The 27,610-nt window shown below is 40.4% G+C and overlaps 2 protein-coding genes and 1 pseudogene across 3 annotated transcripts; all 3 read left to right on the top strand.

The window, feature by feature from the left end:
- Positions 1-53: 53 nt before the first annotated feature.
- LOC110699200 (probable splicing factor 3A subunit 1) lies at positions 54-2,343 on the top strand. Its single transcript, XM_021876693.1, has one exon. It carries the CDS (start codon positions 358-360, stop codon positions 661-663), a length of 306 nt encoding a protein of 101 aa, XP_021732385.1. The 5' UTR covers positions 54-357; the 3' UTR covers positions 664-2,343.
- Positions 2,344-17,215: 14,872 nt separating this feature from the next.
- LOC110699205 lies at positions 17,216-22,688 on the top strand. Of its 2 annotated transcripts, XR_002506878.1 has the most exons (9): positions 17,216-17,389; positions 17,490-17,553; positions 19,639-20,122; positions 20,189-20,395; positions 20,480-20,572; positions 20,650-20,778; positions 20,859-21,583; positions 21,716-21,858; positions 22,412-22,688. XR_002506878.1 is itself a non-coding variant. In XM_021876697.1 (8 exons), the coding sequence occupies exons 3-7, from the start codon at positions 19,643-19,645 to the stop codon at positions 21,537-21,539; spliced, it is 1,590 nt and encodes a 529-aa protein (XP_021732389.1). In that variant the 5' UTR covers positions 17,216-17,389; positions 17,490-17,553; positions 19,639-19,642; the 3' UTR covers positions 21,540-21,583; positions 22,412-22,688. The 2 variants fall into 2 exon arrangements, 1 of the variants encoding a protein (XP_021732389.1); XM_021876697.1 differs by lacking the exon at positions 21,716-21,858.
- A 1,559-nt stretch (positions 22,689-24,247) lies between these two features.
- Positions 24,248-25,155, top strand: LOC110699206 (annotated as a pseudogene).
- Positions 25,156-27,610: the final 2,455 nt, after the last annotated feature.

Here is a 27,610-nt window from a genome sequence, read left to right on the forward strand (position 1 = left end):
TATCTAATTATTTTATCTTAGTAGTGCTGATATTTTTGGAGCACTTTTTTTTGGTGGTAGGGAAGAATACTCTTTATTCTGGGCAAGGCTCCTTCTATTATGTTGGCAGATCTCCCAGGTACCTTTCGTGGTGCGTGTTATACTGCTGCGCGGCTTCTTGTCAAGTGAATACTGCTCATAACTTCATTTTGATGTACCTTTTTCCTTTCCATCATCACCTTTAGATGTATGCAATCTAGACCCGATTATTGCAAGGTGTCTTTGTTCTGGGCAGACATAATCAAGCTGCCACCTTCATTAATTAAGAAGCAGAGCATAGTCTGAGCTAAATCCTTAACCCTACCTGAATTACATGAGATGGAGCTAATAGTTGCTTTTGAATGTTTTTTCTCTTCAGGGACTGTCAGGATCAACATATCTGTTCCCAATGTTGATGAAGGGAACCTCAAGGGACAAGTTTTGGAAATCATCATGTCCTTGAATGAAACCGTTGGTAGTCTGAAAGAAAAAGTATCTGGGGAAATTCAACTTCCAGCAAACAAACAGAAATTGAGTGGGAAGGCCGGTTTTCTCAAGGATAATCTCAAACTTGCTTATTACAATATTGGAGATGGAGAGACCTTGACTCTTTCTTTGAGGGAGCGTGGTGGCAGGAAGAGATGAACAAATTACCTAGAGAACCCAACGAAAGGCCCTTGTTGGAGTACTTCCTAAGAATTTTTCTATATAATCCTGTTCGGTCCATGAATATTTCTTTTCAGATGATATCTTGAATTTTTTGTGCCCATGTATCTTAAGTTCAGCCTTGCAACTTCTTTATTGTTGTTACTAATCTGATTCTATTTGCCTTTGCAGCTCATCACTTATGCTCACAAGTAGTCATGTCATGATTCTGATACTAACTTTTCTTTGAGTATAGTTGACCTCAGTAACTGAATTTGTTGTTTTAGTCTGTAATTGGATATCTAATTATTTTATCTTAGTAGTGCTGATATTTTTGGAGCACTTTTTTTTGGTGGTAGGGAAGAATACTCTTTATTCTGGGCAAGGCTTCTTTTATTCTGATGATGGGTGTTAGGAGAAATATTGGTGATGGTGCCTCGACAGACATATGGCGAGACCCGTGGGTTCCAAAGATGCCTGAGTTTCGAGTAACGTCGAGCCAAAGAAGGATAATCAGTGCCCTATTTATGTGAGACAATTATGGGAAAATAGGGCCTGGGATATAAATGCTCTAAATAATTATTTTTCTGTGGCAGAGATTAGAATGATACGGAGCATCCCTATACCCTTATATGATAGCAAGGATACGTGGATGTGGCATTACTCGAAGGATGGCAGATTTTCGGTGAGGAGTGCTTACAACCTGCTATCTGTTGAGCATATGCGAGAGACTGCCTCCTCGTCAAATGCAGGTGTTCTGTTTGATTGGAACAAGGTATGGAATGTGGATGTTCCGCAAAAAATCAAGCTTTTTGCTTGGAAATGTGTTAGAAATGGGATTGCTTCTCGTGATAATCTTGCGAGAAAAGGTGTAAATACTGATGTGATATGCCCTATGTGTGGCGAGGCTGCTGAGAGTACTCTTCATATGCTGGCTCAATTTGATCAGGTTAGGCTTGTTTGGTACACCTCCCCTCTGAGATTGGTTGTAGCCCACTACCAAGGGGAAAATTTTGGAGAGTGGTGTAGCTCGATATGGAAGACAATTAAAGATTTTATTTGGTGGAGTCTGTTTTGGAATATTGCGTGGGGTGTGTGGCTGCGACGCAACGATTGGATTTTCAACAGAAGGAGGTGGGAGGGGGCTGATGTGATTCGTAAAGCAGTGAACATAGTAGGTGAACTTGAGCAAGCAAAGGAGGTAAACAATATTAACCCACCTGCCACGCAGCTAGAAACTCGGTGGAAGCCTCCAATAGCTGGAATGATAAAAGTGAACGCAGATGTTGCCTTACTCACGCCAAATGTGGTGGGCTTGGGGGGAGTGATGAGGGATCATGTAGGTGATGTCGTGGCTGCTACTTGTTGCCGGATGGAGGGTGGTTTTGATGTGGATATTGCGGAAGCATTGGCCATGAGACACGCCCTTGGCATATCTATGGAAGCAGGTTTCTTACGGCTTTGTTTGGAGACGGATTGCTTGAAGCTCTACAGCCACTTGAAGAAGGGAGAAGTCCCTCCTACTCCTTTTGGTAGAATTGTTAATGATATCCTATATCTTTCTCGTTTGTGTTATTGTGTCTCCTTTTCTTTTGTGAAAAGAGAAGGAAACCAAGTAGCTCATGGTTAAGCAAAAGCTTGTAATCTTTTTTCTGAGTTAAGGGTTTGGTTAGAGGAGTATCCTAGTGATGTAATGGAACCTGTTTTGGCTGATTTAAGCCTTATTGAAGCTTAATAAATGGCTTTTGCTTCCTGTCCAAAAAAAAAAAAAAATGTTGGCAGATCTCCCAGGTACCTTTCGTGGTGCATGTTATACTGCTGCGTGGCTTCTTGTCAAGTGAATATTGCTTTTTCTGGGAGTCTCGACTAACAATTAAAGTGCGTTAGGTCATTTTTTCATTCATGTTAAATGAACAAGAAAACTTATACTCCGTAGAAACCTTTAAAGCTTGCTTGATTAGACGACTGAATGAAATGTACTGGAGTGATTGATGCTTTTATGTTTACCTTTGAATAGTGAAGCTACCTTTCTCAATAGGGTTTGCAGAGTGGCATCTGAAGTCCTTCGCGCTCTTGTTATAATACCAGATGCAGGTAGGAGAGAGGGTTTTGTCACATTTTGTTTAACCATAAATAGAATTAAGTCGTTTAGCAACCCTGAAATTTGGCTTTCTTAGTATGGGCTGGTTTACTGATTGCTCTTATTAGAATGTGAAGGTTGATCTGAGATTGATCGGAATACTCTAGTTTTTTTTAATCTTATTCTAGTTGTTTGATATTAGTTGTTTGATAATATTATAAATTAAAGGTTGGTCCTGGAAAAATTGAATAAAAATAAACGAAAAACAGGACTTGTCTTCCCCTTGATTTTCTGCTATACATGTAATTTTGTATAGCAAATATTCTCTTGTTTTCTTGCTTTATTCAGATGTCTGCTAATTAATTCTTCTCTATCATTCTCGTATGTTTAGAAATGAACAACTGTAAATTAACTATGTTGATGTCAGACTGTTTTTTCCGGTGAAGCATCTGTGATGGTGTTCTTGAGCAATTTATGTGTAATTTGTGATTCTCCCTCCAAAGAGACTATACAAAAGGACTTGACTAGTTTAGGATTGAATCAAATAGTCATGAATATTTTCTTCGCCTTTTATGGGTGCTTTCTTTAGAGAATTCGATTTGAGATTTTGCGAGGAAGTGATCGATTTGGGAAAGTTGATGACTTGATGTTGGTTTATGGTCGCGTGCTTCCTCTATAGAGTTTTAGAATTTGCTGGATTGCCCATGTATGTTGTTGGTCAAATATAAGTAATTTGATGAATTATCTACGGAGTACTACTTTGAAGACTTGAAATGACTTATCTGATACCAAGATATGGATTGTGCACTTTTCATTCAGCGAGGAATGGATTGAGTTTACCGAGTCTTCTTACACTGTGCATTAAGCGATGTTAACCTTATTATAGATTCTTGTACGTGTCGTGCTTTAGCAACAAATGTTGGTAGACTGGTAGTTATTCAATCCGCCCAGAAATTGTAGTCACATAGGAACTTGTTGGGCTCTTCCCTCACCCGGTCACCCCTTCTCCTCTCATTGCTGAAAATAAAGTTCCGATATTCGTAAATTTTACTAGCAAAGAGTTAATCAAGCTTGTCTCCGTACACACGAGTCCCTTCTTATTTCAATGGCCGGCCAAATGACTACTATTGTGAAATGAGAGCACGGCCTGCCTTTGCCCGTTCAAGAGGAATTGATTCTAAGTCCAAGCATCACATGCCAGCTGACGTGGTCACCTATGATGGCTAAGAAATCATGTTATACTTTGTGAATGTTTCACAAAAAAAAAAAAAAGAACGACTTCGTATATATGTAACGGAATGACGCAAGTCACGCAACCATTATTGTTGGCGAGTAGTTCTTGTTGAGTGAAGGGAAGATTAAAGGTTTGTGTAAAGGAATTTCCAACAAAAGGTTAAGAAATACTATTGACAATTAATAGTCTAACAGAGGGAATATGTATAAAGAGTATACTAAGGCGAGTATGTAGATAAGTAAATTGTATAAGCATAGAGTACAATATATATGCAACTTCGTTTCTCAATCACTAGATAGCCCGGTGTCTTAAGAGAAAACATTGAGCAGTGATGTCTAAAGGCTACTTTACGACGACACCGGCTGTTTCAGAGTGGACTATAAGGAGGAAGATGACGCATAAGCGACGGAGATAGGCAGATAGCACAAGTAGAGCAAAAACCAAAAAGTCCCACATTGGGTAAAGATAGAAGGTATTAGCTGGTGAAGTTGTTTATAAGCAGAAACTTGTACAATGATTAAAGTATGATCCTTCAGGCAGATAATGGGATATGATGAGTGGTCATTTTTCGCATTTTATATTGCGAATTGGGTGTCCGCCCCAAGCCTTATTTACGACAATATGGGCACCCCAATTTTATACCATCTGATCCCTATTACTAATAATTTTTTGAAGCAACCAAAATTTTCAAAATTTTTTTGGTATTGTTTTACTTTCTGTTTTTTTTAATATCAGCGCTTGTTTTATTTTTATTTTTTTCTTTTGAAAGACGCTCTTTTTATTTATTTTTAAAACGGATATTATCAGCTAGTTTGACCTTGTTTCCTTAACTTTTACTTAAGGTGAAGAGGTTAAACTCTTGTAATTTGACGAAGTAGTTTACAATCAATATAAAGTGGATGCTGGTGTTTTGGATAATTGGTAAAGACATCAACTTTTCACTCTGTTAATTCCCCTCCATTTTATTTAATTCTCTTGAATTCTACTCAGTTAATGTATACACTACCTCTATTTTACTAAGTTCTACCCATTTATTATTATTCACAATGTCAACCATGTCTAAATGTACATATATATACAAGTATAAGTCTAAAAATTATCAAGTTTGATTTTATAAGATTAATATTGTTATGAATTTTCAATATATTTGGTTGATAGAATTTTAAGATAACATTTTTAGTTGAATGTTAAATACGGTCAAATAATTCTTTGTTTGTAAATAGATATCTATATTATTATTAACTTAAAATTATTTTTATTGAACTTAAATTATTTTCATTGAACTGAAAGTATTTTTATCAAACTAAAATTATTTTTACTAATTAAAACTTATTTTTACCGATATTCTAACATTTTTTTAAAAATAAATTAGATAACGATGCAATTGTATGCGACTAGCCACATCACCTGGCTGATGTGGCTAGCCGCATACAATTGCATCATTAAGGCTGATTAAGTAACCCATATCTATAACACTAATATAATTGAGTAACCACTATAAGTCTATAACACTTACCAAATAACCCCTATAGCACTAAAGAAGTAACTCTTGTATTGGTAACACGGTTTTGCTAACTACGTATAAAAGTTTTTGATCAAATATACTATTATAAATGGATGTTATTTTAAAGAACTTTTTAAAACGAATTTGATGATGGAAATAGAATTGAGTTATAGGATATTTATTAAAAGTTATGATTAATTATATATATATATATATATATATATATATATATATATATATATATATATATATATGAAATATTAGAATTTTATCGATAATAAAACTTTATACAACAATTTTATCTTAAAAAATCTATCCAAAAATTGCTTACTTTGCATCATATGTGTCACAATAATACCTATTTATCTCCCACGTGGCACGGAACTTGGAAAAAACTGAAATGTCAAGTGTCTCTATCTCGTGAGCTGGTTGTGAGACCGACTTTATATATATATATATATATATATATTTGTTTAATTTTTACTAATGTATAATCAAAATATATTAATGGTCAATTTAGTGCATTTGAGACATAGTAAATTGCTAGTAACACTTGGCAAAACGAAGGTAGTAATAATAATAAAACAATAGATGTTGTGTATAAGTAGGATATAGGTGAAAAAAAAATGAATAAATTCGCTGAGTGAAAAAGTAGGATATTAGATACCAAAAAAAAATGATAGAAGTTATTATAAAAGTGATTACGGAGTATAACTTTGAAAAATATACTTTGTAGTTAATACTCCCTCCGTTTAAATACAATCATGCGATATAATATTAGATTTGTTCTTATGTATAGTTTTATATTACATTCGATTTAATTTATTTTAAACTACATAATATCCAAGCAAAATGCTCAGAAGTTTAATTTATTTATAAATGAAGAGATGTATTTTATGATTAATTGTTTAAAATTGCATTACTTAATTTGAAATAAAAATTATGGAGTATTAGTAAAAAAAAATCATTAACATTAACAAAAAAAGTTTATATATATATAGTTTAAAATATTATCGTTTATTAGAATAAGGTACTCATAGCATATAATACACTTTATAATCAAAACTAACTTCATTTTAGTAATAACTCAAATTAATTTATTGGCGAACCCTTACTTTCAAATAATTTCTGAAGTTTATTTGTTAAGAGTGTGTTGAAATGACTTTTGAACTTAACAATTTCCAACAAATGAATATAATAAAGCTTTGTAAATGTGGCAAACAATATTAATCGAAGTTACTCAAAGTACATGCCGGTGATTTTGCTACATAGGGTTGGGGTAAACTTGTCAGACGAGGTAAAGTGAAGGGAACAGTGTTCACGAAGAGACTTTAATGGAGAAAAATCAAAAGATATTCAAAGTCTTCAATGGAGAAACGAAGAAGCTTCAATGAAATATGCAATCGGCTTCAATGGAGGAGGCCAAAATTCATACCCTTTGGGATTAACTATGCTATTTTCCCTCATTTTTTTAGGGTAATCATTTTCGCTGCAAGAAAGACGACGGTGAAAATGGCGGTGCACGAGAGAAGAAAGCTCAAGTTGCTTCAATGGTGTACCGAGAGTTAAAATTGAAATTGGTGTGAAGAGGAGGGAGAAAGAAGTGAAAAATGGAGGTGGAGGAGGGTCGTGGTTTTGAATGGGAAGAAGATGGAGGTGGAGCTACGTCAACAAGATGATAACAAACAACTGTTATTACACATATCAAACAAATATTACAGAAATGCCATTTGAGTAACACAAATTGTTACGAGTATTCAAAATGAGTAATCTGGACAGCACAAGTTGATACTATAATGAGCAAAAAAGGCAGGGGAGGAAGTTCTCCTACTCCAATCAAGTTGGGGCCTGTAGGAGCTGCTAGAAAACTTCAATTTGCTGATCATATGTCTCCTAATGTTAGCCATCAACCTCATGCAAGCGAAGCAACATTGATGCTGATCACTGATAACCAGAGCAACAAATCTGTTTTAAGGCCTGTGAGTGTGAGTAAAGAAAATGTGATGCTGGAAAGTATGAAGGTGACTGAGGCAAATCATGATTTGGGTGATGATAACGTTATGGGTATGCCGAAATAGAATGCAGATCTTATTGTGGGGGTAGATGTACATAATGTCATTGCTCCTATAGGAGAGGGAATGGGTATGAGTGAGGGGCTGGGAAGTGGCAATAATGAGGCAGAAGGGGGGGGGGGGGATGGATTAAGTAAGATAAATAAAGTGGGAGGGTTTCAATACAAAAAAGAGGGAGTGAGGGAGACAAGAAGTATGGGTGGGAAGAGTACTTGGAAAAGAGTTAACAGACCCAATGATGGAGATGTAGTGATGAGTGGTGGGAATACTTTTGGTGAGTGTTGGGGTGTGGCAGGAAAAAGGAAAAGTTAGGAGAATTAGGAGCTTGGGGGGTCTGGGATTTTAAATAATAAAGAAAAGAAGGGGAAATATGGAAGTGAGTTTGTTTCCAGAGACGAACTAAATCAAGTAGAGGGAGTTGGGCGCAACCGACCCCTCGAAAAGCCATGAAAATATTCAGCTGGAATTGCTGCAAGCTTGGCAACCCGCAGAAAGTTCGTACACTCTGGGACTGGTGTTGGAGAAAGAGGCCGGAAATCGTGTTTGTTATGGAGACGAAAATTGATGCTAGTAGATTAGAAAAAATTCGAAATAAGTGTGGTTTTGTGTTGGGTTTGTGTGTTAGCAGTGTATAGTTGTCAGGAGGAGTGGGATTATAGTGGATGGATGTGAATATCTCAATTAGTGCCTATTCTATCCATCACATTATTTCAGATGTTCTGAATCATGATAATATTCCTGTTTGGCGTGCACTTGGTATCTACGGGTGGCCCGAAACGGAAAATAAGCATATGACTTGGTCTTTGATGGATGATATAATGTTGACTTTTTCTTTACCATGTCTGTTATTTGGTGACTTTAATGAAATTGTAAGTCATCTGGAAAAGGAGGGAGGGGTTTCTAAAGCGGAGAGCCTTATAGATGCTTTTAGGGGTGTGATTGATAGACATGGCCTTCGCGATATGGGATACAAGGGTAGCATTTATACATGGAAGAGAGGAAATAATCCAAACTCTTTCGTTCGAGAACGACTTGGCAGGTTTCTTACCAATGTGGGGTGGTGTGAGGCTTTCCCGAACTACAATGTGAGACATTATCCTATATATTTGTCTGACCATGCTCCTATTATTATGACAGAAAAGACTCACTATGAAAGAGGGCATAACTCAAAATTATTCAGATTTGAAGCTCACTGGTTATCAAAGGCCAAATGTGGAGAGGTTGTTAAAGGGACTTGGGATTGTAGCAATGGAGAGTCTATGCTGAACATGATTAACCTATGTGCTGAATCTCTGTCTAGCTGGGCAAAAACCACTTTTGGAAGCATAAAGAAAAAGATCAGGGAGACTGAAGATGATTTTAAGGCTGCCCAATGTCTTGACTCGGATGCTGCCATGCTTCAACAATGTTCTTCTCTTTCTGCAAAGCTCGATAACCTTCACTCTCAGGGGGAATCGTACTGGCATGCTAGGGCTCGGGCAAATGATTTTTGTGATGGAGATAAAAATACAACTTATTTCCATCACAAAGCGAGCCAACGAAAGAAGAACATGATTATAGGGCTTTATAATTCAGAGAACGAGTGGCGCACAGGGAGGGAAGACGTTGAAAAAAATCATATCATCATATTTCAGTGAGCTTTTTGTGACTTTGAAGATGTTATGGCTGGTCTAAGGCAGAATGTGACAGATGAGATGAACTCTCAATTATCTTCAGAGCCGACTGACGATGAGATTAAATCAGCTTTATTCCAAATTCACCCAAACAAAGCCCCGGGCCCGAATGGAATGCATGCATTATTCTTCCAAAAATTTTGGCACATTGTGGGAAATGGTGTTATTCACTTTGTGAATCAATGGTGGCGTGGCCAAATCAACCTTTCGGAGGTAAATAGTACTTGTGTTGTGTTAATTCCGAAATGTGATAGCCCTAAATATATAACTCAATTTAGGCCTATTAGCTGCTGTAATGTTATTTACAAAATAATTTCAAAAACATTGGCTAACAACTGAAACCAATGCTCAACGAAATTATTTCTGTAAATCGGAGTGGTTTTATTCCGAAGAGGTTGATTACAAATTATGCTCTTGTTGCTTTCGAGATTTTTCATGCCATGAAAAGGAAGGGGGAAGGAAAAGATGGTTCGATTGCGTTAAAATTAGACATGAAAAAGCATATGATAGGGTAAAGTGGGTTTTTTTTTGGAGAAAATTATGTATAAATTTAGTTTTTGTGATGATTAGGTGAGAAGAATACTAGATTGTCTCTCTAGTGTTTCTTTCTCTTTCAAGATTAACTGAAAATTTCACGTGCTGTAACTCCGACTAGGGGACTTCGACAAGGGGACCCAATAACCCCTTATTTATTTCTCCTAGTGGCAGATGCTTTTTCTACCTTGAATTCTAGAGTCGCCTCGATGAATCTATTATATGGAGCTAAGGGACTCGCGGGTGTCACATCTTTTCTTTGCGGATGACAGCATATTATTTGCTAAGTCAACGGTTAGTGAATGCTCGGTGATTGCTGATATTATTAGCAAATATGAGAGAGCTTCGAGTCAAAGTGTCAATCTTGAAAAAACCGATGTTGTCTTTAGCAAATGTGTTTCGACAAGTCGAAGACAAGAAATTGTTTCTATTTTGGGGATCTGTGAAGTTGAGAGGCACGGAAATTATCTTGGGCTTCCTACCATCATTGGGAAGTCAAAAAAATATTTTCTGCCTCCTTGAAAGAAAAGTTGTGGACTAAGTTACAGGGTTGGAAGGAGAAGCTCCTATCAAGGCCGGGGAAGGAAATTTTGATAAAGGCGGTGGCTCAGTGTTAGAATCCAACTCCTTTTGATATATTAGATTCCATTTAAGTGCTTTCCTAGAGTTTAGGTTATGTTTTCTTAGCTTGAGGTCCCATTATTGTGTTACTGCCAGATCAATGTTCACTAGGGATTCTCCTTGTATGTCATTTAAAGCTCTTTAGAGGGCGAATGATTAATGAAATCTTGAAGCCTTCTACCAAGTGTTGCCTTGCTTTTATGCTTGTTTGTTTTTAGACCTTTATAGATATTGTGTCTTACTTGCATATTAGCTCCCCTCCAACCCAACTTGATGCGCTAAGGACTCGTGGTTCGGACCCGCTTGTGCCCGCTTTGAAGTATCGGCCGTCACAAGCCCCGACCACCCGCACTCCGTCGCCCAGATAGACGTGAGTGCTCCTGAGATTCTATTGCCCGCTTGTGTTGCTTTGTGCTCACAAGCCCCTCTTCCGCTCAAGGCTAGCGTTCTTGTCGCCAAAAGGCTAGAGCGCGCCGCACGTTTCGGGGTCCAAACTCCCGGACCGTGACAGTTGGTATCAGAGCCGAGGCTCAAACCTCGTCGCAAGCAACCCGTGTAGGCACCAAGGAGGGCTACACGAAGATGGAATTCGTAGAAGAAAGGCTCGCTTGGCTCGAGGAGAAGGCGGACAAATGGGCCGAGCTCCAAGTCATTGTACACGAGCAAGCCGAGCAAATTGTGAAATTGATGGCTGACAGAGATGCCCTCCGCGAACAATTGCAATTTGTTCAAGGAAAAGCCGACGAAGCACTTGAGAAATGTGCTACCTTAACGCGCGTTGTGGGCAGAGACGCACTGGGTGTTGGTGCGGCGAAGATAAAGCCGCCCAAACCTCGCGACTACAGTGGCGCTAGAGATGCGAAAGAAGTTGATAACTTCCTCTTCGACATGGAGCAGTACTTTCGAATATGTCAACTAAGTGACGATCAGAAGGTGGATACTGCCATCATGTACTTGTCCGAAGATGCTAAGCTGTGGTGGCGCACCAAGCACGCAGACATCGAAGCAGGAAGGATCAAGATTGATACATGGGCGGAGTTCATAGAGGAACTCAAAGAACAATTCTACCCCGTCAACACAGCGTTTGTTGCACGGATGAAGTTGCAAGAGTGCCGCCAGAAGGGTTCTCTTCGCAACTATGTTAAGGAATACTCGGCGATAATGTTGGACATCACAGACATGAATGAGAAAGATCGTGTGTTCAACTTTGTCAACGGGTTAAAGGAATGGGCGCAGCGAGAGATTTTGAGGCAGAATATTGATACCCTCGCTGCTGCTATGTGTGCTGCTGAGTGATTGATGGACTACTCAGTCGGGAAGGGTCGTCAATCCGAGAAGGATTCAAGTGGGACGTCAACACGCTCTAACAGTCCGTCTCCAAGCTCTCCAAAGGGTACAGAGAATGGCTCACGAGTATCGTCCAACACCATTAATACATATCATAGAAGAAGTGGAGGAGGTGATGCCCAGAGACAAACATCTACCCCCTCCCACAACTCAGGAAACTCGAGGGCCGGCGCATCCTCGGCAAACACAAGGGCAATAAACTGCATACTTTGTCGAGGTCCACACAAATGGTGGGATTGCGAGCATAAAGAAGAACTTGACAAGATCCAAAAGAGATTGTCATCCATGTCCGTTCAGGAGGCCACAAAAGAGACTAGCAGCGATGAGGATCCCACATATAGGATGGGTTCCATACGACGCCTGAGTGCTATGAGAATGATAGCACCTCAAGGAGAACCAGAAGTCCGATATCTTTCGGTAATGCGAGTGATGGAGCCTGAGAAGAAGGCAACATCGAAGAAATAAGCTCGCACCAGAAACCCAGAGAAGCGGGAGATGAAGCCCATGGAGTTGGCAACATCCCAGATACACACCCGCGAAAACCAGAATCAGTCACAAGGTTCGAAGCAAAGAGCGACGAGCCCAGAGACACCAAAGAGACACCAAAGAAGAACCTCCCAAGAGGGAGGAAAAACAGTGGTTGAGCAAACAACGCAGGGCGCGTGCAAGGGATTACAAAGAAAATGGTCACCCAAGAGGCACCAGCCACAACTTGAAGATTTCCACCACAGTCTCAACGAAGCAGCTCCCCAACAGATGATGGTGGAAGCAGTTGTCCCCTTAATTCAACAGATTCCACTCCCAGGAGGAAATTTAGAGATGAAGCTCTCAACAAGATGTTCAAGCCGAGCGACTCCAGAGACAAGCTCCTCGTCAACAAAGAAGATCCAGCTCAAGAGTCAGATAAGATTCCAGAAGATAGCCGCACCAACGGCGCATCCGAAACTTGAGATAGTTTAGGGTTTTCTAATTTTGATTGTAACTTTCGTAAGTCGACGAGGTGGTCGACAGCTTAAGTGGGGGAGGATGTTAGAATCCAACTCCTTTTGATGTATTAGATTCCATTTAAGTGCTTTCCTAGAGTTTAGGTTATGTTTTCTTAGCTTGAGGTCCCATTATTGTGTTACCGTCAGATCAGTGTTCACTAGGGATTCTCCTTGTATGTCATTTAAAGCTCTTTAGAGGGCGAATGATTAATGAAATCTTGAAGCCTTCTACCAAGTGTTGCCTTGCTTTTATGCTTGTTTGTTTTTAGACCTTTATAGATATTGTGTCTTACTTGCATATTAGCTCCCCTCCAACCCAACTTGATGCGCTAAGGACTCGTGGTTCGGACCCGCTTGTGCCCGCTTTGAAGTATCGGCCGTCACAAGCCCCGACCACCCGCACTCCGTCGCCCAGATAGACGTGAGTGCTCCTGAGATTCTATTGCCCGCTTGTGTTGCTTTGTGCTCACAAGCCCCTCTTCCGCTCAAGGCTAGCGTTCTTGTCGCCAAAAGGCTAGAGCGCGCCGCACGTTTCGGGGTCCAAACTCCCGGACCGTGACAGTTGGTATCAGAGCCGAGGCTCAAACCTCGTCGCAAGCAACCCGTGTAGGCACCAAGGAGGGCTACACGAAGATGGAATTCGTAGAAGAAAGGCTCGCTTGGCTCGAGGAGAAGGCGGACAAATGGGCCGAGCTCCAAGTCATTGTACACGAGCAAGCCGAGCAAATTGTGAAATTGATGGCTGACAGAGATGCCCTCCGCGAACAATTGCAATTTGTTCAAGGAAAAGCCGACGAAGCACTTGAGAAATGTGCTACCTTAACGCGCGTTGTGGGCAGAGACGCACTGGGTGTTGGTGCGGCGAAGATAAAGCCGCCCAAACCTCGCGACTACAGTGGCGCTAGAGATGCGAAAGAAGTTGATAACTTCCTCTTCGACATGGAGCAGTACTTTCGAATATGTCAACTAAGTGACGATCAGAAGGTGGATACTGCCATCATGTACTTGTCCGAAGATGCTAAGCTGTGGTGGCGCACCAAGCACGCAGACATCGAAGCAGGAAGGATCAAGATTGATACATGGGCGGAGTTCATAGAGGAACTCAAAGAACAATTCTACCCCGTCAACACAGCGTTTGTTGCACGGATGAAGTTGCAAGAGTGCCGCCAGAAGGGTTCTCTTCGCAACTATGTTAAGGAATACTCGGCGATAATGTTGGACATCACAGACATGAATGAGAAAGATCGTGTGTTCAACTTTGTCAACGGGTTAAAGGAATGGGCGCAGCGAGAGATTTTGAGGCAGAATATTGATACCCTCGCTGCTGCTATGTGTGCTGCTGAGTGATTGATGGACTACTCAGTCGGGAAGGGTCGTCAATCCGAGAAGGATTCAAGTGGGACGTCAACACGCTCTAACAGTCCGTCTCCAAGCTCTCCAAAGGGTACAGAGAATGGCTCACGAGTATCGTCCAACACCATTAATACATATCATAGAAGAAGTGGAGGAGGTGATGCCCAGAGACAAACATCTACCCCCTCCCACAACTCAGGAAACTCGAGGGCCGGCGCATCCTCGGCAAACACAAGGGCAATAAACTGCATACTTTGTCGAGGTCCACACAAATGGTGGGATTGCGAGCATAAAGAAGAACTTGACAAGATCCAAAAGAGATTGTCATCCATGTCCGTTCAGGAGGCCACAAAAGAGACTAGCAGCGATGAGGAGCCCACATATAGGATGGGTTCCATACGACGCCTGAGTGCTATGAGAATGATAGCACCTCAAGGAGAACCAGAAGTCCGATATCTTTCGGTAATGCGAGTGATGGAGCCTGAGAAGAAGGCAACATCGAAGAAATAAGCTCGCACCAGAAACCCAGAGAAGCGGGAGATGAAGCCCATGGAGTTGGCAACATCCCAGATACACACCCGCGAAAACCAGAATCAGTCACAAGGTTCGAAGCAAAGAGCGACGAGCCCAGAGACACCAAAGAGACACCAAAGAAGAACCTCCCAAGAGGGAGGAAAAACAGTGGTTGAGCAAACAACGCAGGGCGCGTGCAAGGGATTACAAAGAAAATGGTCACCCAAGAGGCACCAGCCACAACTTGAAGATTTCCACCACAGTCTCAACGAAGCAGCTCCCCAACAGATGATGGTGGAAGCAGTTGTCCCCTTAATTCAACAGATTCCACTCCCAGGAGGAAATTTAGAGATGAAGCTCTCAACAAGATGTTCAAGCCGAGCGACTCCAGAGACAAGCTCCTCGTCAACAAAGAAGATCCAGCTCAAGAGTCAGATAAGATTCCAGAAGATAGCCGCACCAACGGCGCATCCGAAACTTGAGATAGTTTAGGGTTTTCTAATTTTGATTGTAACTTTCGTAAGTCGACGAGGTGGTCGACAGCTTAAGTGGGGGAGGATGTTAGAATCCAACTCCTTTTGATGTATTAGATTCCATTTAAGTGCTTTCCTAGAGTTTAGGTTATGTTTTCTTAGCTTGAGGTCCCATTATTGTGTTACCGTCAGATCAGTGTTCACTAGGGATTCTCCTTGTATGTCATTTAAAGCTCTTTAGAGGGCGAATGATTAATGAAATCTTGAAGCCTTCTACCAAGTGTTGCCTTGCTTTTATGCTTGTTTGTTTTTAGACCTTTATAGATATTGTGTCTTACTTGCATATTAGCTCCCCTCCAACCCAACTTGATGCGCTAAGGACTCGTGGTTCGGACCCGCTTGTGCCCGCTTTGAAGTATCGGCCGTCACAAGCCCCGACCACCCGCACTCCGTCGCCCAGATAGACGTGAGTGCTCCTGAGATTCTATTGCCCGCTTGTGTTGCTTTGTGCTCACAAGCCCCTCTTCCGCTCAAGGCTAGCGTTCTTGTCGCCAAAAGGCTAGAGCGCGCCGCACGTTTCGGGGTCCAAACTCCCGGACCGTGACAGTTGGTATCAGAGCCGAGGCTCAAACCTCGTCGCAAGCAACCCGTGTAGGCACCAAGGAGGTATATTGCTATTGATGAGTTGTGTCCTTTATGCGGGATTGGGGTGGAATTGATATGCCATGCTTTGTTTGATTGCAATAATGCTAGACTTGTATGGGATTCTTTTGAACTTCAGGAGAAGATTAGTGCTGCTCCTTCCTCATGCTTTAATGAAAAATTCTTGTGGTGACAAAGTAGGCTTAACAAAGGAGATGTTCGAAGGATTATGGGGTAGGCATGGTGTCACGGTCCGGGAGTTTGGACCCCAAAACGTGTGGCGCGCTCTAGCCTTTTGGCGGCAAGAACGCTAGTCTTGAACGGAAGAGGGGCTTGTGAGCACAAAGCAACACAAGCGGGCAATAGAATCTCAGGAGCACTCACGTCTATCTGGGCGACGAAGTGCGGGTGGTCGGGGCTTGTGACGGCCGATACTTCAAAGCGGGCACAAGCGGGTCCGAACCACGAGTCCTTAGCGCATCAAGTTGGGTTGGAGGGGAGCTAATATGCAAGTAAGACACAATATCTATAAAGGTCTAACAACAAACAAGCATAAAAGCAAGGCAACACTTGGTAGAAGGCTTTAAGATTTCATTAATCAATCGCCCTCTAAAGAGCTTTAAATGACATACAAAGAGAATCCCTAGTGAACACTGATCTGACAGTAACACAATAAAGGGACCTCAAGCTAAGAAAACATAACCTAATCTCTAGGAAAGCACTTAAATGGAATCTAATACATCAAAAGGAGTTGGATTCTAACACATGGGAAATTTGATTTTGCAAGAACAAGTTCGTTTACGAACAGGTTGATTATGATGCAAAGTTTACAGCTGCTGGTTTTGTGAGGTTAATCGAAGATTACATATTGTATAATTCCAAGGTATGCTCGCCCCACCTTCAAGCTGGACACCCCCCCTCAATTGCTTGATGGATCCCCCCTCCTGAAGGTATTGTAAAATTGAATGTTGATGCTCACATTGAGAAAGGACAATATGTCAACCTTGGTGCTATTGTGCGTGACCATAAGGGTGGGATTTTACTTGCGGCTGTGAAGCATATGCAGGTTCAATGGACTTCAGAGATGGCCGAGGCAACAACTATTCGTTTCGGCCTCCTCTTGATGCGTAGGCATGACTTTAAGGACATATGGGTGGAAAGTGATACTTTGTCAGGGGTAAAGAAGATCAACCAAGCTGCCAGTGGCTTATCTCCTTTATTTCTTATGTATGAGGACATTAGAAAGTTATCATGTTTATTCCTCCTTTTGTGTTTTCTCATGTGAAAAGAGCCGGTAATACCATTGCCCACTTAGTTGCTAGATGGGATACTAACGGTAATGTGGAACATGTATGTATGAACTCCTTTCCTCAAAGTTAATAACTTTAACGGAGCTTGATTTAATATAATTTCCGGCCTACTTTAACTAAAAAAAAAACTTTCTAAAAGGATAAAGTGTGATTAAAAAAAAAAAAAAAAAAAATATTTAAATAAGACCACGAAAAAATTTACACCCTCTCAAAACTGAAAAACAATCCCAAAAAAAAAAAAAAAAAAAAAACCGAAAAACAAACTACTCCGGAGTCCGTAGTACATCACTTTGTAGCTTCTGCGTCCCCTGATTTCACTCTCTCTCTTACAAATCCAGCCACCACAGACTGCCGTTGCTATCGCCGTATTACAATCTTCCTCCGGTAACACTGAATTTCATCCCTACTCTCCTTTTCTTCTTTATTTTTCTATAATTCAATCGTAACCCTAATTCTTTTGCTATTCCATTTCGTTGAATTTCAGCCCTAATCGTTAGTGATTCGTCTCATCTGCCGCCATCGAAGGCTTCCGCTTAAGTCTTCTACAGGTCATTCCTTTAATTCTTCTCAATTTTGCTTATTTTGTCATTTGTTTGGATTCTATGTGGGTTTGCTGCAAATTTGGGTATTTTTTTAGGGTTTTTTTTTTTTTTTTTTTTTTTTTTTTTGCGTTTTACAATGCTTAATTTTAGTGATCTAAGTTTTAATGCTGTCTCATTTCTTTCTTTTCACTACTTAATTGCTCTGAATTGGAGTATTTTTTGGTTAATTACGTATGATGATGATTGACTTGTATATGACTAAATTTCTAGGAAAGTTCACAAATTTGTCAAAAGTGGTGTTATAACCTTGATTAGACTGCTTAGATGCGCACCGTGTATTGTAATTTCGGATGCTGCAAATTCAATTTGCTGTAAACTAATGTGGATGGTACAATGTTTGGAGGGCAATTTGAGTCTAAGCATATGATATGAACATACTTCAGATCCTAAAGATGAATTTTATGTTACTTTCTATTTCTGCCATTTTTTTTTTTGTAGTCATGAACTGCCCTTTTATGTAAGCTCTTTTTCTCATTTGATCTATTAGGGTTCTGGACTAATTTTCTGGCTTTATATTTCAGATTTGACAATGCAAGTGAATAAAGATTAAAGCTTGAATATTGATTGAAAATGGCAAAAGGTTTATAAGATAGGCTAATAGCTCGAGGCTATCACTCTCAGTAGCTTTAGGCTATCAATCTCTAACAATGGCTTGAGGCCATAATTCTTTAAGGTTTCCCTTCAATACAAATTTCTGCCTACTATTTCCTTTCCCTCCTCTCTTTGTTTATACTAAAACTAAAGACTACTAACCTAATAATACTATAATACCAATATTGCCCCGGTTTGTCTATTACAGGTTCATTAGATGTAATTAGTACTCTTTGACTCTTTGTTTGGTTTAGCCACCAGAACAGAATAATAATGAATTGGTTTAGAAAGATGTTGCAAAGTGTAAAAGTATGCATATGATTGTGGCTTTGGCATATCAGGTATGCCAATGTAGGGCTGATGTATTGTTTATTCCATTTAGGGCTTCAGTAAACTTGGATGATATTTCATCAAAAGTTGACTTTTTCTTTTCTCTTTTAAAAGAATGAGGTTTCAAAAAGCGTGCCTGGGCACAGGGCAGAGTCGGGTGCCACAGCTGGCACCCTAGCTCTGCCAAGCGCAAAGACCCAGTGACCCACAAAATGTGCATGCCTATGCGCTTTTTTTGTTTCCTAGACTGCTTTTTGCGCCTTTGCACCTTATGTTGTATGGTGTCAATAGCTAATGTGTATTAAAATTTTATTAACAAAATCATCATCTAACTTCGCAACGGTCAGATTAAATTTTATACTAAAGGAGAAAGAAATCCTGTATCCCCCAATTCCATTAGAAGAACCCTAGCTATCGATCACATGACCCTTTCACCTTTTCAAATTTTTTTTTCTAGACTTATTTAATTAAATTTTGTTCTTACATAAATAAAGTGCGCTTCACCTACAAAAGGCGCTCAATACCCTTTCTTCTTGAGCCTATGCTCCAAGTACTTTGCGCCTTGGTGTGCCTCATCCCTTTTAAAACTGAAGGTTGATTACAGTGGCAGGGTTACTTATATCACTGCCCTTATTTGGGTGTTTAATGCTCTTATAATTCTTTTTAATCCTTTTGTTTTAATGGCTGAGCTTTGTTTTCAACTGTTTTTGTTGATTCGTTCTATGATGCAAATGATTGATTATGTGTCTTCTTTCAACATTATTATCTTCAAATACATTGTATTATTTGTGGGACTAAAAAATGTTATTGTGAAAGCTCAATAATGCTCTAATGATCCTGTGTCAAAGTGATGATGATAATTTGACCGGCTGTGGCTGTGGCTTTGTTTTTAATTCACTTTAAAAATTTCAACCCTGCACCCCCTTGTTTTTGCTGGGATCAATTCGCTTTGATTAGGTGTCATTGAATGCAGAGGAGCTTTGTTATTATCTTCTGATTTCTGAGGATTAGTGTTATCATTCCTTCGTGCTACTACTGTTGCTTTTATCTTCATATCCTCTTTTTTACTTGTTATTTTGGTTTTGATTTCTTCTAAAATTTCAATCTTAGGTTAATGGCAAAATTAAAAAAGAGAAGACTTGCTGAAGTAGCTTCAAGACGAGCTGCTGAAGTAGCTTCAGTACAAGCTGCTGAAGTAGCATCAGGACAAGCTGCTGAAGTAGCATCAGGACAAGTTGCTGCAGTAACATCAGGACAAGGTGTTGAGATGACGTCGGAACAAATTGCTGAAGTTATTGCTGAAGTAACGTCAGGACAAGTTGAAATAGCGTCAAACTCAGACTCAGCTTCTGACTCAGACTCTGATAATGAGAATACAAGGGGTCGTACTGTACTTGCAGCAGTAAGGAAGGTGATTCAGAAAGGAGAGAAAATTCGCTTGGAATGGAATGCAGCAAAAATTCCTTGTGGGGATCACCGACCCATTTTTGCCACATTAATTGGTGTAATTGTACGTGAGCGAGTTAGCATCACCTATGAGGAGTGGTCCCATGTTCCAGCAGAACTCCTGAATGAAGTGTATGATGACATTACGGTGAGCATATAGTTTTACCTTAGAGATTTGTTTTGTATGCACCAGTAATGCATATGTGTCTTGCAGAAAGGATTCATTGTTTTGCCTGATCGAAAAAAATGGATTTTAAGGCGAGCTGCTGAGCGATGGAGAGCTTTTAAAGCTAGATTGGTGAAGAAGTACCTGTACAAAAGGTCTGGAATGATAAGAAAGAAGGTGCCATTAAAATATTCCTTTATATCTCAAAATGATTGGGAAAAGTTCACTGCATATTGTACTAGTGATAAGTTTAAGGTATTATTCCATATTTTCTGTATAATATTTGTCTTTCAAATATATTGTTCCTTATGTGTATTAACGTTGAATTAACATGAAAAGGAATTAAGTGAAAAGAATCGAGAAAAGGCAAATATGAAGACGTCAAGGTACCGAGGGGGCCGAAAAGGGTACCAGCATTTTGAACAAGAGATTGTAAGTTTGATTGATTTGTTTGATTGGAACTCATTGGATTTTTAACTGTTTCACCTTATTAACTTGTGTAATGTTAGGCAAAAGAATTCGAAGCGCAGGGGATCCACATTGATAAGGTGCCTCGACATTTGACTTGGCTTAAAGCTCATGAAAATAAAGCAGATCAAACCTATGCGCCCGGTGATATGGAAATCGCTGAAGCAATTGTAAGATCCTGCAACTTGCAAATTCACAAAAACATTTACCATTTGCTAACTTGTTTTGGTTATTCATTATTTGATGTTAGAAAACCCTAGATGCCCAAGCTAAAAAAGGTGATTTGTCTGCTACGGGCCGAGATGATATTCTAGCAAAAGTATTGAAGAAGCCTGAGCATGGTGGTTGTGTTAGGGGTGTTGGATCAGGCATCTCGAATAAGGAGTATTTTGGGTTTGCTGGGAGACCAAAAGTTGGTCAAATGCTGGATCAAATTCAAGCATTGCAATCTCAAGTGACAAGAATGGCAAACATGCAAAATTTTATGATGGCATATTTCATGGCATGTAACCAACCGTCTATCATGCAGCCCAACCCAGAGCAAATGAGACAGTTGATGGCTGGTGGATCTGGGTTCGGCTTTGGCCAATCTAATGGTAACAATAGCCAATCTGGCCAACTTGGTGGTTTTGGCGGGCAATTTGGTGGATCTAGTGGTCCATGGGGTGGCTTTGGTCAGCTTAACCCATTTGGGAGTGGTGGCCCATTTGCGGGTGGTGGCCCATTTGGGGGTGGTGGCCCATTCTCTGGTAATGGGCAAAATGTGCCCGATCCCTCAGTTTCTTCTGAGCCTCAAGCCCGCCTCCATTGTGAGCCACTGGTTTCTTCTGAGCCTCAGGCCCGCCTCCATATTGAGCTTGAGAAAAGCTGTGTCCCTGAGTCCCAGACAGTTACAAAAAAAGGCCGAACATTAAGAAAAAGAAGAAAATAAAGCTAGTTCCTTAGCCCTTCATTGGTGACCAGACTTTTCACGAGGTATACATTCTAATACTCGTCATCAATAGCAAATATATACATTTTTTATTTGTAAATTCTGCATTTTGTTTCGTTCTGATTTACTCTATTTTGTAAAGTTTTCTCAAACCTTAAACCTATTTTTTTCTATAGGACCAAGGTGGTGGACTGGTGGTTGTTGTTGTTGAATGTTTTTTCTCTGATGACGTGTATCTAAATGATTGGGAGCGATTCTCAAAATTTCCATTAAGGGTGACCGTTTGTCTTTTGCTGATAATAAAGTGACCTAAACTAAGGCTAGTGATTTCCTAAATTTATATGATTTTCTAGTGTGTATTTAATGCTTATATGTAGCCCTAAAGGCTTATGTATAGCATTTTTCTTTTTTTTTTTTTGAAGAAAAAAGTTCTAAGTACTCCGTAGGATTTATTAACGCATATCATGTTCCACCAAGGTGTTAATCCCTTGACTCCTTGAGTTCATACTAACTGATTCAGAACAACTATTAGTATTTCATCTTGCCACTGCATGGGATAAACCAAGGCTAGTAGGAAAGCTTGACTAAGACTGATTAGACAAATGGAAATGGACGGGGGCTGAGAGAGAGAGAGAGAGAGAGGGTGGGGGGGGGGGGGGAGGAGGGGGAGTGTTGATGAGCTTGGCATTAGAGAACAGAGAAGTATGAACCGATGGAGGGCTTAGTTATAGCAGGTCATGTTCCCACGTGGTAATTTTAACAATCATCAGTATTATGCTATGCATTTGGGTTACTGAATTAATCAAATCATTTTGCTTAGTTTGTTAAGCACTTTTTTTGGTATTAATTTATTTTCTCTAAATGTTATGCAGATTGTGGAAGCTCAGCCCAGTGACCCACCTTTCAACTGCAGTTGCTGACAAGGTCAGGGATTTGTTGGTTTAGTACGAACAAGCTGAACTATTTTTTCATTATTTTGGGAGTACTTAATTTGTAATATACTGTAGTTGTTTTAAAAGAAATATTATGGACTTAAGTGTCGTAGATTATTCTGAATTGGTGGGAAGGGATTAGCCGTGTGAGGAATGCAAGAATTGTGATTCAGAGTATTGCGATTTTTGGTGGTTTGGTAAATGAATTTGGCGTGCATATGTGGTCATTAATCATATGAGTAAATAACAATTAGATGTATGATAAAAATTAAGGGCAGAGAGTAGAGATCTAGCTCTATAATTCTATATTATGGAGTGAGGATGGCAAAGAGAGAGTCAGGCAGTGCACCGGTCCAAAACCAGACTAGACCTGAAATGGGCTGGGATTGGATTAACAATTTTTTCAGGATCAGAGAGTCAGAGACCAGACCGGATTAGTTTCGCTCCAAAACGGTATGGTCTAAATTTATATCGATTGGACGTGGTCACAAATTCTCCTAAAAGGCGGGTATATATTAATTTATTGTAAAATGGGTTAAAGTTACTTTAAAAGCATTTAAAGTTATCCTTTATACTGCAAAAGTAATTATTTTTTTATTAATAAATTTTATCTTACAAAAAACTTATAATGTATTAGATTAATCATATTAGTATTTATAGTATGTAATCACGTATTTATAACAAATTACACATCAAAATAAAATTCAAACCAACGACAAATTAAAACTTACCCTTTAAGTAGTTAAAGTTATCATAAAAATAGTTAAAGTTATGCTTAAACTGTCCGTTTTATAATAAAATTAATGTACACCCATTGTACACAAGATTTATTCAGGCGTGATTTACAATTTTTTTTTTAAAATAAATTCAGTCACTCACAAGTCACAAATATCCTTTTTTTTTTTTACAAAACCGATTATCTAATTAAATCTAAAAATTGTATATGTACTCTGTAGAATCTAAAACCAAAAACTTTTGACTGTTCCAAAATCATAAGCATTATTAAATTTGAACATTAATTTTTTAGGATAAATTGGTAAAAATAATCTTAACTCTAGGCTATTCTAAATGATCTCAACTTTGGATTACAATTTTGGGGGTCATTTGCTTTTGATAGTCCCAACCATTCATTTGCTCCAAATTTTGGGGATCATCTGCTTTCTAAACAACTATATTGTGTACCCGTTTTATGTCCGTACCCGTTCTAGTGTAACCTAGGTCCAAATTATTACTCGTGCGGCATGTTTGGTAAGTGATTATAATTAGAAGGAATGATAATTGATTCTTATTTAATTTTACAAAGAAATCCTATAGTTATTACCATAGCATGTGTTCAAATATTTTCATGATTAAATAAGAATGGTATAAGTTTTACACTTCGTATCTTTTTTGTTAATAATTCTAAGTTTCTAACTATGCTCAGTCTTCTTTTAGGGATACATTAGATTAAATCTAAAATTTTTCATTGTAGAAATTTGACTATTTCTTACTCAAACAATCTACTGCATATAGATTAGATTTTTTTTTTTTTTTTTTGATATTTTAAATGTATATACATAAGACTAATTTGGTACACAACTACTAGTGTTGCTATAGTACATAGTGAAATGAATGTGAATTGAATTGAATTGAAATGGATATAATTTTGACCCAAGAATGAAATGTCTCTACACTTACTATTTTGTTATTGCAACAGTGTAGTTACAATAACGGCTTATTGTCAGCACTGCATCGTATTGTATGGGCCCATAGCCCAAGGGCAAATACGAGTGATTAGTAAGCCCAAATAAAATCTCCCAAAATTCTAGAAAATGCTTCAAACCCCTCCACTCTTCCATCACTCTCGCAATTTTTGATAACATTTCAGTTTAAAATCTGAAACATTCTCAGAATTAACGAGAACTTTCTATTTATCATTTATAAATAACTCTCTTCATCTGAATAATTCGATAATTCATAATCTTAAAAAACCTGCAATTCTAAACACAGAAAAACCCAAACAACGATCAATTGAAATTACTGAAAGAAACAATGTCGCTGATTCCAAGCTTTTTTGGAAACCGACGAAGCAACGTCTTCGACCCATTCTCTATTGATTTATTCGACCCTTTCCAAGATTTTCCCTTGAACAACTAACACCTCTCGATCACTCACCTCCACCGGTGGCGACACCGACACCGCTGCATTTGTGAACACCCGAATTGACTGGAAAGAGACTCAGGAGTCCCATGTATTCAAGGCGGATTTACCCGGCTTGAAGAAGGAGGAGGTCAAGGTTGAGGTGGAAGATGGGAATGTGCTCCAGATCAGCGGAGAGAGAAACAGGGAACAAGAGGAGAAGAATGACAAGTGGCACCGTGTCGAGCGGAGTTCTGGAAAGTTCTTAAGGAGGTTTAGGTTGCCTGAGAATGCCAAGATGGAGGAGATCAAGGCCAATATGGAGAATGGTGTTCTTACTGTTACTGTTCCTAAAGTTGAGGAGAAGAAGCCTCAAGTTAAGTCAATTCACATCTCTGCTGCTTAAATGGGTTCAATCTTGATTATTAGAATATAAATCATATAAGATTAGTGTTTAATTATGTAATCTTCTTTCATAGTTTCATTTCTATGTTATTCCGTAATTATACTAAATGTGTTTAACTATCGTACTCATCTGCATATTTGTACGTGTATTTGTGTGATGATCCAAGTATTAATGTTGTTTGGGTCCAATTTAGTCAAAATTGGGCCTGGGCACTAAATGATCCAATTAAAAGCCCAAGGTCAAGGTTCAACCCTCCAATTGCTCAAAAGTCAAAGGTCAGCCCACAGAGTAAGCCAATTGGGCCAAAGCCTAACCTCTCCATGTATGATGAGGTATAAAAGCCATCATATTGACACAATCAAAAGGACACATACATTCACATTCCAATTCATATGCTCATTCTGGCATTCAGAAATATTCCACAAAAGCCTCAAGCTACAAACTCTCTTGCATAGTGTCTTCTTTCTACACATTGTACTGACTTTAGCATCGGAGGGGCCTTCCTCGGAAACACCCCCGAGGCTAGTTTACGCGTGTTCACTGTGCAGGAAACCTTCGGCCCAACACAACTTGGATCGAATCCAGTCTTCTCCATTTCAGTGGACCTTCGGCAAGGTCCCATTGTTTTCAACCGAAACAATTTGGCGCCGTCTGTGGGGAAGACTTTCAAAAATCTTTAAGCCAAATTCCTAACCAAGATCATCTTGCAATTATCTTAGCAGCCATGGCTAAGAACCGCAAGAGCAAAAGCCTCCGTCAGGGAGCGGGCGAAAAGCCTAAGACCCCATCGCCCTCGCCGGACCGGAACTCTCCCAAGGGTGCCGGCTCGGGGGGAGGATCACACAAGGAGGATTCCCTATCTCCTATAATGCATGACTCTCACTATAGGCCGGACCACTCTCGGTCTAGCAGGGATCATAGGACATATTCAGTGTCCCAAGGCCAACCATCGGCTGCACGGCCTCATTACCACCCTCGGCCGGGGACCCCTTTGACGGGGCCCAGTTCGGAAGAGGTGGCAAGAGCGCTGGCAGTACTCATGGAGGCAATGAGGGCACAGAATATGCCACCGCCTCGTGATCGAACTCCTCCGCATACCCGGCATCAGCGGAGGAAGTTAGACCATGACGGTGGGAAGCTTCCTTCCTTCCGGGAACTGGAAGACGGGGAGGAGGATTCTTGGAAAAATGAAAAACAGAGGAAAAAGAACTCTCAGTTATTTAAAGGATCCTCATCCTCAAGACCAGCAGCGCATAAGAGCAGCAGCTCAGCTTCTCGGCCAGAATCTACTCGCCGGGAACCCGAGACTGCTCGCAGAAGCGTCCTTGACCGACTCGCGGCCAGGAACCGAGCGTGCGTAGTCGCCTCTCGTTCCCTGCAGCCGAGGCCCAGACTTCCCAGCCAGGGACGAAAACCACTCCTACCTCTCTAAGAGGGCGGAGCGCGGTCCCTTCGGCCAGGAACAAGGGCAAGGCCATTATGCTTCCCGCTAGTTCACCATTCGAGCAATGGATACTGGAAGAGCGCGTACCCACGGTTAAAATACCGTCGCATATCACATATGACGGGACCACGGATCCGAAGGACCACGTGGCCTCGTATGAGACTCATATGCATCTTTGCCCCAGATCCGAGGCGACTTGGTGCAAATATTTCCCAACCACTCTCAAGGGGGTCGCGCAAGCGTGGATCTCCAAGGGAGTAAGGCAAGGCTCCATAACAGGTTGGGATGATCTGTCCTCCAAGTTCAGGAGCAAGTTTTCCACGGCAAACCGCCGAGAGAAGACTACCGCAGAGCTCATGGGTCTGCAACAGGGGGAAACTGAAAGCCTCCGAGACTACCTGACCCGTTTCAGTAACGAGTCATCAAGCGTCTCTCAGCTGGACCAGGGGCTAGCTGTTTTTGCAATGCAGAATGGCCTTCAGCCAGGAAAATTCCTAGACTTCATGGTCATGCATACCCCGCAGACCTTGGAGGAAGCTCTTAGTGCTTCGGATAAGTTCATCCGAGCCGAAGAATGGAATAAAGCAAAAACCCAACCTCAATCCGGGGGAGGGAAACAGAGGCAAATACCTTTGTCTGAAGGCCAAGGCCATAAGGCAAAGGGAAAATCAAAGGCTCCGGAGCCATCTCCGGCCAGCGACCCAAAGAAGGACAGGTTTGCCTCGTACACAGGCAGATATGAGTCCTACACTCCGCTCTCTCTTCCACGCGCCAAAATTTACAGTGTGACGAAGGAGGAGCAGAGTTACCGAAAGCCGAGACCACTCCCAGAGTGGTATCAGCGAAAAAATAAAAATCAGTGGTGTGAGTTCCACGAGTCTTCGGGCCACAACACTGAGGAGTGTATCCAGCTGAAGGACCAGATAGAGGACATGGTCCGGAAGGGATACTTGAAAAAATACATCGCGGATCACCGCGAGAAAAAAGAATCCGAGAGGTTAGCAAAGGACCCTCGGCAGGACCTTGATTTCCCCCGGAAAAACAGTAAAAAACAGGAGGGGAAATTCCCTCCGATCAATGTTATCTCGGGAGGAATATACTCTCGGAGGGAGCACAAGCGTCACCTTAGAGCTTTGACTCACCAGGTGAATAACGCTGACATTCAATCTCC

The sequence above is a fragment of the Chenopodium quinoa genome, unplaced genomic scaffold (assembly GCF_001683475.1).
Source record: "Chenopodium quinoa cultivar QQ74 unplaced genomic scaffold, ASM168347v1, whole genome shotgun sequence".
Lineage (NCBI taxonomy): Eukaryota > Viridiplantae > Streptophyta > Magnoliopsida > Caryophyllales > Amaranthaceae > Chenopodium > Chenopodium quinoa.